General features: G+C 42.2%; 1 protein-coding gene across 1 annotated transcript; it reads left to right on the top strand.

The window, feature by feature from the left end:
* Window positions 1–1779: 1779 nt before the first annotated feature.
* On the top strand, window positions 1780–14497 carry ifi44d (interferon-induced protein 44d). The gene is made up of 7 exons (XM_081354167.1): window positions 1780–1899; window positions 2019–2052; window positions 3442–3646; window positions 12624–12770; window positions 12875–13046; window positions 13535–13635; window positions 13834–14497. Exons 1-7 carry the CDS (start codon window positions 1845–1847, stop codon window positions 14014–14016), a joined length of 897 nt encoding a protein of 298 aa, XP_081210293.1. The 5' UTR covers window positions 1780–1844; the 3' UTR covers window positions 14017–14497.
* Window positions 14498–14923: the final 426 nt, after the last annotated feature.

Here is a 14923-nt window from a genome sequence, read left to right as displayed (position 1 = left end):
CTCCCACAATGCACCACATTACACAGCTCCGCAAGCCACTCCCACTTATCCAGAAAGCGCATATCTGCCTATAAGAGAAATCACTCTTCCGTCTACAAGGCTAGCTACCACCAGAGCTTGAAATTCATTTCACGTTCACACAAAATGTCTAGTTAGTTGGTGAACTCATTAGTGCATTACTCCTCGTTTGTATTTCTTTCGAAAAGGTGAATTATTGCATGGTACCTGGATGTTCAGTCAGAACATATGCGGTGCGAAACTAGGATAGTTCACAACACAAACGTCCGTGTCCTCGTCTGATTCAGAGATTTCGTCCAGGAGAAATTGTCATCGTTGAAATTCTTTGCCGCAGACGGACTCTATCTCTGTGTTCGTAGCGGTTCGTAGCTGCATAGTGAGATCACCGGCACCACCAGTCCGCCCTAACTCGAGCCAGTCCGGGCTCCTCGTCCGCGGCAGGCAGGTCTTCTGCCTCGGCTGCTCTTCGCTATAATGCGGCTTGTAAAGGTAGCCACAAACACCTGATTCAAGCATCAGACTTCCGAAATCCTCTTCTTCTATATCATATTGAGTAATCTCCTCCTCTATTGTCATAACTGTACATCTGTCTCCACAGCGCCTGTTAGCTTAGCTTCAAACAAGATGGAGGATATTGCTTTCAGTTTCAGAGAGTAAAGTCCCACCCACTGATCTGTAATAGGTCTGTAGCGTGAGCGGGTCCCGCCCCCTGGGAAAGATGAGGAACGAGTGTTGTAGTCTCAACAGAAATCCCCCCCTCTCACACTTCCTCCTACAATGACGCAAAATGACGATTTTTGCGTCATTGTAGGAGGAAGTGTAAGAGGTAAATAACGGATTTCTCCCGTCTCAGGGGAAAATGAGAGAGTATTGCACGACCATTCAATAGTATGACTGGGTTTCTAACAATGCAAAGATTAATGCAAATGGGTGAAGTGTCCCTTTAAAGCTAAAAATGAACTGAGAAAACCCATTGAAAGAGCAGAACATACACTTTCAGATGATAATTTGGTTATACATGTAATCTGAGGTAAAGGCTAAATAAATAAACTGTAGGCCTACACTAACACTGTTGTTTGCATACAACACACCATTATAATAGCCTAAATTGAAACCTGTTAAATTTTAAATTAATAGGCTATAATATCTAAAAAATTAGCAATAATTAGCAATTTTATAGCCTACACTGGGAGTTATATATACAAATTGAGGAACATGGGGGCCCATCAGGACTGCCTATGCATAGGGCCCGGGATCTTGTGCTACGCCCCTGCTTGGGCTACAGGGTGATGTGGCTGATGTGAAAACGTTTTTTTTTTTTTTGCTTTTTTTATTTGTCTCCAATCTGTGTTTATATTCATAATCATGTATTAAGTATTGTTTTGAGAAAAAAAAAATTCTGTAGGTTTTTGCCTGTGCTATCTTGGCTCCCCCTCCCTAGAATGATACAGCACTTTCAAATCACTTTTAGTTTCTGTTTCCTAGAAATGGAGACTGGAATTACATCAATTTTAACTCTTTCCATCCTGTTAGGACTTTATAAATATTTCACTTTGTACTGATGATGTATATCAGACAATTATTTTTAGGTTAATTAAAACAAAATGCCTTTAAATATTCTGCTTTTACAAAATAAATTATGTGGTAAATCAATTAATTCAATATGCATTTGAATGTTTTCCCAGTATTGTGTGTAAAATTGAAAGTGAAAGTTAAAAAGGAACAGTAGGCTATATATACGGGCACCGTGATGTAAGCGTCCACACTGGGCTGCAGACTGACTGAAAAACGTGAAGTGACCATTCTTCTGAGAAAAACAGCAGACAATGGGAGGCGAACCTTCAAAACCGGATCCAAACCCTGATCCAAAACCTGATCCAGGTGAATTAGGAAATGATTTACATATATTTTTGGCATAATTTTGCAGTATTATATGATTTGTATTCTGACAGGGGACACATCATAGATAATCATATTTTCTGTTTATATACTGTATGTAGAATTGGAAACACCATGGAGGAGATTTGACTGGGGGTAAGTTTACCATATAAGATTCATGCTATGTAGAATATAATGTTGCCTATTTGTCTTATTTCCATGAATAGATATAAATATATTTATAAAAGGGTGATGGTATGACTTCCATAGCAAAAAATAATTGGATATGGAAATATATTAACACAATAAATAACAACAGACATTATAGCAATAATAACAAATGCATAATTTTATCAATAATGGTGGCCTTTAATGTTTCCTATTATTAGGAGATTCCAGTGACTAGAATCAACACTATATTGTTTACCAACATAATGTACTGTTTTAAAGATTTCAGAAAGAGCTCATTATTTTTATATTGCCAAACACACTAAGGCCCTGTCCCAAATGGCACACTCCGGACTTGTGGACTTCCTCAGAGTCCACACTTTGGTGACGTCATGTAGTGCAGACCTATAGGGCCCTTGGCGTGAGTCCACGAGGGCGCATTGAGAGGTATGTTTGGGACAGACTCGATCGTCCCGCCGGAAATAACGGTCTGGTTGTTGTTGGACAGGAGAAATCACGTTTTTGCACTCCGACGTCTTATCTCCATGTCAACACAGCCTAATTTTACAGTTCTATATTTTTATATTGTGGATGCCACCTGGGCATTAGACAATAGATACATCATGCTTATTTAAAAGATGTATACAGTTGTAGCTAGCTGCATAATAATACATAATGTTCCATTTGAACTAAGATTATAATTTTAACACATAATGAAAATGTGCATGAGTTTCAGATGAATTTACAGGTTTCAATATTCATACTATGTTTACATATGACTCAGTAAAGCCCCGACATTCGGTTCTATTTATTTAATGAATTATAATGTGATCGTATTATTCAACACACTATTATTATGTTTGAGACATCAACCACTGGTCGATGACCATAATGTTTGTATAAACTGTAGGTAACAACTAGTAAAATATACATCTAGGTAATAAAAACCGTAATATTTTCTTCTCAGCCATGTCAAAAATTATCCCTGAGCGAAATCTCCTCCCATCCGCTGTCTGATTGGCCTTTCGCAAGGATTCCTGGGTAGTTAAAGTGCGTGAAGCCTGCTTCTATGTGGGCTTCGCGGAAGACCGCTTCAAGGGTACAAAGGGGGCGCTGCTGAGCGCACTTCAGAGCGTTAAAATGCTGAATGGGACGGTCTACGGACTCGTAGACTCGGCGAGCACGCGCAATTCAAGTCCACGAGACCGAAAGTCCACATGAAGTGCGCGATTTGGGACAGGGCCTAAGTCATTGGCTAAATAAAAATCTAAATAAAGGTGTGACCAAATGAGACTTGAATGTGCGATATATGACAAATCAGCAGTTTTTTTCTGAAGTTCCTTTCTTTAAAGTATTTTGTTTCTTGTACTTGCATAGACAAAAAGAAAAGCTGAAGAAACGCCTAGAAAGGTTCTCTGTGAGAAATCCAGATGTAAAAGTCATCAGGATCCTTGTAGCTGGACAGATTGGAGGAGGGAAGTCCAGTTTTATTAATTCTGTCAACAGCGTTTTCCAAGAACGGATCACATGTAGCACAATAGCTAATTCAAGTAGTGGTGCTAGTCACAGTTTTACCACAAATGTAAGTATTATTTTTTTAAATAATATTGCACATATACAGTAAAAAACAAAACAAAAAAAAAACAATAAAATGTATCAAGTTTTTATTTTCTCAGTAACATAGAAATCTCTAGTTGACCCATAGTTGTCACAATTATGTTTCTGTTGACTTTTAGTTTGATACTTCGATAATTATGTTTCCATTTGTCCATGTTTTTCCTTTCTGTTTACTTTCTGGCTTCTTAGAGCCGTCGAGTTGCTGAATGTTGGTGCGGATCAGTAGTGAATATACTATAGCATGTGTCAAAAATTATGGATGGCCCTATAATTGATGTTGACCTCTTGACCTTTGGTGAACTCTTGACCTTGCCACGCCCCCTGCCCTAGCAATGACCTTGACCCCTCCATGCCAGTGTCACCTTTGACTTTGGTTATAATTGGAATAATTGGATAATTGGAATAATTGGATAATAGGAATGTCTGAGAATAATGTGTCCATTGATTAATGTTTGAACTTTGACATGTTATAATGGAAGTCATGAGGGTTATTTTTGAGCTCTGACATGCAAGCATCAGCTCCCTCTCACCCTTCACGTCTCAGAGCACAGGGGGATTGCTGGGGACAGTGGAAGAGAAAAAAAAGAGGTTTTCTAATAATGAAATTGACCAAAACATATCATGAGGATGAATCATACGTACACACACACACACACACACACACACACACACACACAAACATATATTTCACAAGATTTCACACTACCTACAGTTGAAAAGTTGAAAAAACATACTGTTCTTTTAAAAGAATAGAAATGAAATGATTATAATGTATTATATTATAAACACCTTTTCTAAATTTACTGATCATATTATTTTAGTTTTAGATAAACAAAAATAAAAAATATAGCTGCGAGCAGCGATTGCGGGCCCAAGCCAGTGGCACTGCCACCGGGGTGGCGGTGTCACCGGCTTGGGCCCTCCATCGCTGCTCGCAGCTATATATATATATATATATATATATATATATATATATATATATATTATTTTTATATATTTTATATATATATATATATATGTAACAAAAAAAAAAAAAAAAAAATATATATATATATATATATATACATTATATAGAGAAGAGCGAACGTTTTTTAGTTCATTCCTATTTCCATAGGAATTAATTGAAAACGCTCGTTCTGCACCATTATCCATGTCAGTGCGGACAAACATATTTTACTTTCGTTTTTAAGTTAGCAATTCAAAAGCCCCCAGCGGTGTCACACGTTGATTAACCGGTGGTAAAATCCGGTCACATACCTAGTATATTTTTATATAGATACAATAGGCCTACCTGACTTTGAACACAAGAGGGCAGTATAGCACTAAATTATTTAAAAAAACTAAAAAAACATTCTTGATGTTTTTTAACTTAAACAATTATTAAATAAAAAATAAAAAAGAATAAAATGGGTTTAGTTCTGATATTTGTATAATTTTATATAGAAATAAATGGTGTATAATTACATTTTTAGAAGATAGGAGGTTTTTAGTGTTTCCTTTTTTGATATTACTTTAATCCCTCGCCATAGCAAAACCATTTGAGATATTTGTTATCTGTTTACAATTTAGCATCTTTAATGTATTTTCATCATGTTGAAAAAGTTTGGTGGGAATAAAATAAACCACTTAAGAGGAGTGGGTAAAAATTCAGAGGCTGATTTTGCAAAGAAATCCACATTCAAACCAAAATATCTGACTTCCTGTTGGTCAGAGCTAATGACTGTAAATTAGAAAGTTGTCCGGCTCGATGAGTCCAATATACATACTGATTTTTGCAACTGTTGGTAAAACTAACCCCCCCACTTTTGCCAAAAGCATTTTGAAAGTGACACACTTCCTGCTGCCAGTTGGTGGCGCTATAACTTTGACTCACAATAATTACAACCATCTGATCGGCCTCTTACCACGAACACACTGCTGAAGTTTCATCAAGATCAGTTAATGTATGCAGAAGTTATAACACTTCGTGTTTCTCTTTTCTTGCCATAAATTCGTTTCCTCGCCACGACCAAACCATTCGAGATATCAAAAATCCGTCCGCAATTTAGCATCCTCAATGTCTTGACTTCATGCACACCGAGTTTGATGGGGATTGAATTAATTCTCTAGGAGGAGTGTTTCAAATTCCACAGCAAGCGTTCTCCAAACAACCCATAATAGCTGACTTCCTGTTGGGCTGGCGTATAACTTAAGAGTGCTAAAGTTGTTCGGCCTCGAGTTGCTGGCAATTGCCTCGAGTTGCTGGCTTTACGTCTTGCCCTGCACCGCTTCCGTGCGTTGCTCAGGGGCCGTCACGTACTAGTCCGATCAGACAATACCGCGACAGTAGCGTACATCAACCAACAAGGTGGTCTGCGCTCCCGCCACATGTTGCAACTCGCCCGCCACCTCCTCATATGGAGCCATTTATAACCCGGGAGACCTGAACCGTGCGACCGACGAGCTGTCTCGGCTTCGGCCTCTCCCTAGAGAATGGAGACTCCATCCCAGCGGTTCAGCTGATTTGGGATCAGTTCGGGGACGCACAGGTAGATCTGTTTGCCTCCCACGACTCGTCCCACTGCGACCTGTTTTATTCCCTGACCGAGGGCACGCTCAGCACGGATGCACTGGTGCACAGCTGGCCGCGGGGCCTCCGTAAGTATGCGTTTCCTCCAGTGAGCCTTCTTGCGCAGACCTTGTGCAAGATCAGGGAGGACGAGGAGCAGGTCACTTTGGTTGCCCCGTATTGGCACAACCGCACCTGGTTCCCGGAACTAGTTCTCCTCGCGACAGCACCTCCCTGGCCTATCCCCCTGAGGAAAGACCTGCTTTCTCAGGGACTGGGCACCCTATGGCACCCTCGTCCCGATCTTTGGAACCTCCACGTGTGGCTCCTGGACGGGAGGAGGCAGGTTTGAGTGCCCTACCACCAGCGGTGGTGGCTACCATCACTTCCGCTAGAGCATTGTCCACGAGACATGCCTATGCGTTGAAGTGGAACCTCTTCGTCAACTGGTGTTCTTCTAAACAACAAGAACCCACGAAATGCCCGATCAGTGTCGTGCTTTCCTTCCTGCAAGAAGGGCTGGAGCGAAAGCTGTCTCCCTCCACCCTGAAAGTGTATGTTGCCGCCATTGCTGCACATCACGACGCAGTTGAAGGTAAGTCCGCTGGAAAGCACGACCTGATCATCAGGTTTCTGAGAGGAGCGAGGAGACTGAATCCTCCTTGCCCTCCTCTCATTCCCTCTTGGGACCTCTCAGTGGTACTAACTGCCCTGCAGAGTGCTCCCATTGAGCCTCTGCAATCAGTGGAGCTTAAGTTCCTGTCAGTGAAGACAGCGCTCCTGGTTGCATTGGCCTCCATCAAGAGGGTAGGGGACCTGCAGGCATTTTTGGTTGATGAAGCATGCCTGGAATTCGGACCGGCTAACTCTCACGTATTCCTGATACCCCGGCCTGGATATGTGCCCAAGGTTCCCACCACTCCCTTTCGAGATCAGGTGGTGAACCTGCAAGCGCTGCCCTCGGAGGAGGCAGATCCGGCCTTGGCACTGCTCTGTCCAGTACGCGCACTCCGTGCTTACGTAGACAGAACGCAGTGTTTCAGGACCTCAGATCAGCTCTTTGTCTGTCATGGTGGGAAGCTGAAGGGAAAGGCTCTCTCCAAGGAAAGGTTGTCTCACTGGATAGTGGACGCCATTGCTTTGGCTTACCAGCAGCAAGGTCGACCGTGCCCCCTTGGTGTGACGGCCCACTCCACCCGGAGTGTGGCATCCTCTTGGGCTCTAGCGCATGGCGCCTCGCTAACAGACATCTGCAGAGCTGCAGGCTGGGCGACACCCAACACATTCGCGAGATTCTATAATCTCCGAGTGGAGCCAGTTTCTTCTCATGTACTCTCTTCAACTAGCCGGTACTAGATTCTGCTCAGGTGTCTTCGCTTGCTCGCCATTCCTCTCCACGGACGGGATACGTGCGATATTTCCTCAGGTGAGCCTAATAAGCCCTGAGTCTCCAGGACTGTCGACGCCAACGCCAGAGTTATGCCACCGACTGCTTTCGCGCTTGGCTAGGTGCCTACATGTGCATGGTTCCCCCTCTGGGCGACCCCCACATGTGTATTTCCACTGTAAGCCTCTCTGAGCATGTGTCTTTCCCTCGGCAAGCCACCCCTGGGGTTGAAATATTCCACCTGCGGCTGGACACCCCAGTGATACTCCATATGCAGCCCCCCGGGGTCATATGTGTATTCCAAGTCCCCCCCTTCGGGCTGGGCATAATTGCATATTTCCACTGAGATATGCTTCCCAGTGTACCTTGGTATTCCTGTGTTAAGTAGGAGTCCTTCGTCCGTGCCAGTCTCATGACAGGGAGCTCAGACTTACGCAGGGCACTGGAAGACAGCCGAGGTGGCGTGATTAGACTGGGAACCCCATTCGCCGTCATCCGACGTAACTCGGAGTGATTACGAAAGGGGACGTCTCGGTTACGTATGTAACCCTCGTTCCCTGAGTAGGTTCACGTTACGTCTCCCTGCCACTTCCGCTGGAACGCTGGAACGCCAGAGTTCAGTCTCGGCTCCTCAGCGAAGACATATCTGCATGTTGCCAGCGTACTTCCTTATATACCCACTACGTGGGGCGGACTTACGCTATGCAAATTCTGCAAACCCATGGCATTTCATTGCCATTGGCTCGTTTTATATACTCGAAGATGACAGGCTTTCTAAGCGAAACCCCATTCGTCGTCATCCGATGTAACGTCTCCGTTCCCTACTCAGGGAATGAGGGTTACATACGTAACCGAGACGATTTACATACTAGTCCATCAACAAGATCTACAGGTCAGCATCGTTGTTGCATCCAGTGCTGCTTTTTAGCTCGCACCAACGAGTGAAAGCCTGACACGGTCAGATTCTCTTTTCCTTTTCCTACACTCTTCTGACCGCACTTTCTTTGTTTTTTCCATCGTCGAGTCTTCTAAGAATCACGTCTGAAATGCGTGCAAGTGTCTTCGTACTTCATATGTTGTTGATGTGTGTGATGTTGTTGCCGTAAAGCAAGTTGTGATTCTCGCAAGATTTGTCGGGCGCTCCTCTCAAACTTGCATTGCTGGTTTTTCCAGCAGCGTCCCCCCAAGCTTTACTACCAGGATGATTCGCCCTACTATGAGTTTGTTTATCACCGAAATGACTTTGAAGCTGTTATATTAAGGTACAATTCTTGCACAGTGTGCCTTTAAATCAGCTGGTGCTTAATAACTATTGAAGTTATTAAACACACCTGAATTTGGTAATGACAGGTTTTATGCAATATTTGTATCACGTTTTAATTTTACCTCAATAATGAGAATGAATAAAGCAAAATGAAATACATCTTAGCTACTTTCTAAATTCACCTATGCATATGTTTTTTTTTTTTTTTTTACCACCATTCATACGTTGTATGGACATCTATGTGTTGGGAGCTACTTCTTCAACTCTCTAAAAATGTAAGATGATTTTATTTTTGTTTATCTAAAACTAAAATAATTGGATCACTAAATTTAGAAAAGGTGTTTATTTTTAAATTGAACAATATAATCATTTAATTTATATTCTTGTATAGAATATAGAATATACTGTAGGTAGTGTGAAATCTTGTGAAATATACGCGTGTGTGTGTGTGTGTGTGTGTGTGTGTGTGTGTGTGTGTGTGTGTGTGTGTGTGTGTGTGTGTGTGTGTGTGTGTGTGTGTATGTGTATGATTCATCCTCATGATATGTTCTGTTCAATTTTAATTTCATTATTAGAAAACCTCTTTTTTCTCACTTCCACTGTCCCCAGCAATCCCCCTGTGCTCTGGAACGTGAATGGTGAGAGGGAGCTGATGCTTGCATGTCAGAGCTCAAAAATAACCCTCATGACTTTCATTATAACATGTTAATGTTCAAACATTAATCAATGGACACATTATTCTCAGACATTCCTATTATCCAATTATCCAATTATTCCAATTATAACCAAGGTCAAAGGTGACACTGGCATGGTGGGGTTAAGGTCATTGCTTGGGCAGGGGGCAAGATCAAGAGTTCACCAAAGGTCAAGAGGTCAACATCAATTATAGGGCCATCAATCATTTTTGACACATGCTATAGTATATTCTCTACTCGGGTCCCTCACATGAGGCACCATGTATCTCATTCAGCGCTCCGGATAAGGATCTGATGTAGATCGCTGCCTTTTGTCCTCTGGAGAGGATGAGGAAGCTGAGCTGCCCCTCTTCGGGGTTGTGACTCATTCTGAATCGGATTCAGAGTTGAAGGCCATGCTTTCCCGGGTCACCGTGGGCATTGGGCTCGAGTGGAACACTCCACCGTGTCCTGAGCCCTAGCGGTTGGATGATTAGTTCCTGGCTGAAGAATCGGGTGGAGAATCCTGTGTTTCGTTTTATTTCTGTTCCGCCACCGTCCCTTTTTCAATAAAAGAGCCGTTTTCTAAACCTCTGGGCCATACTGGGCCTGTGCTGACAGTGAGCGATGCTCTGCTTCCTCACTCTCGGCCATAGCCTCATTGGGCAGGTAGCCCACGCTTTGAGGACGCACTGCCTCCTCAGCCCTCACAGGACCCACGGAGCCAGGTATGTGCACCACACTCACCGCCTCTACTCCAGGACGCTGTCCCTTTGGTGCCACTCGTACAGAGCTTGGGAGCCTGGCTAGTGCTTCCCAGCCCTTCACGCTGGCTCATTCGGACAGTCAGACTCAGCTATGCGATTCAGTTCGGTAGGCACCCAGCCAGGTTCAGCAGTGTCCTGTTTACCTCAGTGGCAGACAAAAACACCCCTTTTCTCCGTGCGGAGATTGCAGTCCTCTTGGAGATGTCATTCTTCATCATCTAAGGTCCTTGGGGTTGAGACTCAATGCCAAGAAGAGTTCACTGTCTCCCCAACAGAGAACTACATTCTTGGGGGTAGTATGGGACTCAGTTACGATGCGGGCACAGTTGTCTCCTGCTCGTATAGAGACGATCTTGACAACAGTCACCAGCATCAAGCTAGGCCAGGAAAATCGTGACTATGGACACATCGATTACAGGCTAGGGAGTGGTCATGGAGGGCCGCTACACCAGAGGTCTATGGAGGGACCATCATCTTTCATGGCACATCAATTGCCTGGAGATGTTGGTTGTGTTTCTGGCTCTAAAACATTTCCTCCCAGACCTCAGAGGGCATCATGTTCTAGTTCGAACAGACAATACGTTGGTGGTCTCTTATATAAATCAGCGGGGTCTGCCCTTTGTACAGACTTGCTCATCAGGTTTTCCTGTTGTCCCAGGACAAACTACTTCCACTTAGAGCAATGTTCATTCCCCGGGACCAAAATGTGGTGCAGACATCCTGTTGTGGCAGGGGCTGAGGCCTGGGGAATGAAGACTCCATCCCAAGGAGGTGGAGTTAATCTGGAGGGAGTTCAGCCAGGCTGAAGTAGATATGTTCACCTCTCACGAGAACACACACTGTCCACTTTGGTTTTCCCTCACACATTCAGCTCCTCTGGTACTGGATCCCATGGTACGGGAGTTTTAGAGAGGGTCCGTTGGCACAGGGTCAATCTACTTCTGGTAGTCCCTTACTGGCCATCCCGAGTTTGGTTCTCAGACATCATAGTGCTTTCTAGCAAGCCCACCATGGCAGATTCCAATCAGGAGGGACCTTCTATCCCAAGCCGAGGGCTCAATACACCACCCTCAGCCAGAGCTTTGGAAGCTATAGGTCTGGGCCCTGAGGGTGACTAACTCATAAGTTGCTCGGGGGATGAGGTCCTTCGTTCAAGCCAGGGTTCCTGTTTGGGACCTGGCAGTAATTATCCCTGTCACCCTTTGAACCCATTGACGAGGTGTCGGAGAAGTTTCTCTCTTTCAAAAGTGGCCTTCCTGCTAGCTATTACGTCCCTCAAGAGAGTTGGGGCTCTGCAGGTGCTATCTGCTGCTCCTTCTTGCCTTGAGTTTGCTCCTGGAAGAGTAAAGTGCCATTCTCCACCCTGGGCCAGGCTATGTGCCCAAGGTGCCATCTAATGTGGCACGGTCAGTTATCCTGCAGGCTTTTCATCCTCCACCACATGTGTCGGCTGATCAGGAATAGCTTCATTTACTATGCCCTGTCAGACCTTGGAGGCCTATGTACGAAGGTTCACGGACTGGAGGAAGTCGGACCAGCTGCATGTGTGTTTCGGGGTCGCTAAAGAAGGGTTCCCCTGCCTCTAAGGATACCATTAGTAGGTGGATTGTGGAGGCTATTTCTTCAGCGTATGAGGCGCGTAGTTTGCCTTCGCCTCTCCTGATAAAAGCCCACTCGACTGAGGGGTGGTGTCCTCCAAAGCCCTACTATCGGGTGTTTCCCTTCAAGAGGTCTGCAATGGTGCTGGCTGGGCCTCCCCACACACTTTCATAAGGTATTATAGCCTGGATCTGCCCTCCACGCCGGGTTTTAAAGTCCTTAAGTCCTGAATTGTGCCATACAAGCTTCACACTAACACAGTCACTAGTCAGTGTGGTGCAATGGGTATTTCCTTTCCAAAGTGTCGTCTTCGATGCAGTGCGAGTTCCCCCGAAAGGAACGTCTCGGGTTATGACTGTTATGACTCAGATTACGTCTTGTTCCCTTCTCAGGGAACAAAAGGGTTACAGCCGTAACCCAAGATGTTCCCTCCATCAGGGAAGTTTACAATAGTAACCCGAGACGTTCTTGGTCAGTTCTTGTTTATTATTTGTGTGGTTTGTGTTTACTAGAGATTTACTTAATCTCATTTGTGTTTTGCTTCAGTTTATCAGTTTACCAACAATTTTCTTAGAACTCCTTCGTTATGCGATTGATACAATCACACTGTTACAATAGTATGTGCATTATGGCTGTGTCTAAATTTGTCACTTGGATACAACATTATTTATGAATCCTCCTGAATGCTTTTTTTTTTTTTTAGCTTAAAACATGCCGTGTCAGAAATGAAGATGATGATTTGCCTTTTTCCTTGATTGACATAATGGGTTTGGAAGCTAATGTAATGTGTGGGTCTCAGCCAGAAGATATCATCAAAGCCATATATGGACATGTCAAGAATGACTACAAAGTAATAAACCACATTTATTAGACAAATTAAACATTGTACAAATACAAATTATTTAACAGTCTAACTGACATTTTCATATATTTTGTCTTCATTTTAAATCTTAGTTCAACCCAAAGGGGCCACTCAGTCATGAGAGTGAAGATTACATCAGTGACCCTTTGCTCTCTGATCAGGCTTTCTGCCTGGTTTACGTTGTGGATGCAAATTCAGTCCAGTCATTAGATGAAAAACTTACTGATAAATTGCGCATAATCCGCACAAGATGCAGCGAAAACGGTAAGACTGGCCTTTAAATATGTGGTTACTGACACTGGAGAGTTTAAGAGTACAGTACAGAGGTGGGATGTAACATTAATAGAAAACATTGACAACTGTTTGCATGGAATTATTATTGTAATTAATTCTTGTTCAAAACAACTATTGGCAAAACCTTGATTATTCATTTGATTGGATGCAAACCTAGTAAAGAAAGATTCTCTAGAATAATTTTGTTAATAATTATAAATCTGTTGAACTTCATTGTTCAGCATGTTCCCCAGTACAATGACATGTCCTCCAAACACAAAGTCCAATTGTGTCATTAGGAATATTTTAAATTAGCATATTTATTTGTCTAGAAAAAAAAAATTATAAAAAAAAGTTTTCCCATTCGGTAGTAAACCAGATTAAATCTTAATAAATATTTTTGTCTTACATAATTTGTAAACAATGGAAATGTACTCTTTTCTTATAAAAAGATAACAGATGTATCACTATCATTGTAGGGATTCCTCAAGTGATCGTCATGACTAAAGTGGATTTAGCATGTCCACTGGTGAGTAAAGACCTAAGGAAGATCTACACCAGCAAGAAGATCAGAGAGAAGGTGCATTTAACATCCTATATGTGTTTTACTTTGTGGAAGTGATTATTATTATTTTATATATATATATATATATATATATATATATATATATATATATATATATATATATATATATATATATATATATATATATATATATATATATATATATTAGGTTTGTCTGATATTTGTTGAATCATCATTCTTTTTGTTCTTTAGATGCAGATGTGTAGTGACATGATCGGAGTGCCAATGAACCACATCTTTCCAGTGAAGAACTACAGTGAGGAGATCGACCCAGATGATGATGTTGATGTTCTCATTCTAAAGGCATTTGACCAAATGGTAAACCTTGCTAATGATAGACTGAGAGATCTGCTTCAAACTGATGCAAACAATTAATACAAAACAGTCAATACAATTACTATGCTCATTAACAGTGCAAAGCATGGAATGCACATTGATGACACTTACTAACTACATGCAAGTATAAAATACCCTTTTCCATGTATGAAGAATCAAGTCTAGCAGGTTTACTGCAGGTAATAATGTTTATCATTGTTGAAAATATGCTATACTGTTTATTGAAATTAGTTATATATTTTTAAAATGTTAATCGTAAAGCAGTACAAGAGTTTTCACCTACAATAGATTCAGCTTTAAGTACATTCATACACTAGTTGAAGTACTCACATACTTGACAAGTCTACCAGTTGACATTAAAGACATTCATTTATTTACATTAGAGCACTGTTTGTCATGATTGTTAAAGGAAATAATTTAGTGCTTGATAAGAACATAAGTAAATATTATAACTAGCGCATATGCTTGTGTAACCTGAAACCACTTGAACAAATAAAAGTATTTGTTTCTTCCTAAATCTATGAGGTTGTGTGCTGTTTGCATACTGTTTGTTCTAACAGAATCCCTTTAGTTGTTATTGATATACAGGGCAATTGATTCATCTGTGTGAGAATGCTCCATTCTGATTAGTATACAGCACTGTTTCATTCAGACTTTTGCAGCGCATAAATGCCAATTTGCCAATGCCAATCGCTGTATTGCAAATAGTGGTTTCGAGTATCGATATATCTGCCCTATCCAATGAACACAAGAACGTGCAGTACTCTAGGCTGTTTCTCAATCTGCGTTCTTGTCTGTACTCGTGTTCTTCTGGACTTGTGAAACTTCATCAGTCACTGCCCAAGTACTGTTCCAATTCAAAGTTCAAATTCACATCCAGCCAAGTACAGTTCAAATCCCCGGATGTGTTCTTAATCCGCCCCTTTTATCGAGGATGCATCGAGAG

This window comes from Scardinius erythrophthalmus, assembly GCF_964197995.2.
Source record: "Scardinius erythrophthalmus genome assembly, chromosome: 23".
Taxonomy (NCBI): Eukaryota; Metazoa; Chordata; class Actinopteri; order Cypriniformes; family Leuciscidae; genus Scardinius; species Scardinius erythrophthalmus.
The sequence above is the reverse complement of the archived record's forward strand: the minus strand, read 5'-3'. Positions and strand labels throughout refer to the sequence as shown.

Bases quoted from the DNA above. Each gene is read 5' to 3' on its own strand.
- ifi44d (XM_081354167.1), top strand. From the start codon at position 1,845: ATGGGAGGCGAACCTTCAAAACCGGATCCAAACCCTGATCCAAAACCT. The intron at 2,053-3,441 runs GTAAGTTTACCA...GTACTTGCATAG, and splicing joins TGGAGGAGATTTGACTGGGG to ACAAAAAGAAAAGCTGAAGA. The intron at 3,647-12,623 runs GTAAGTATTATT...TTTTTTTTTTAG, and splicing joins GTCACAGTTTTACCACAAAT to CTTAAAACATGCCGTGTCAG.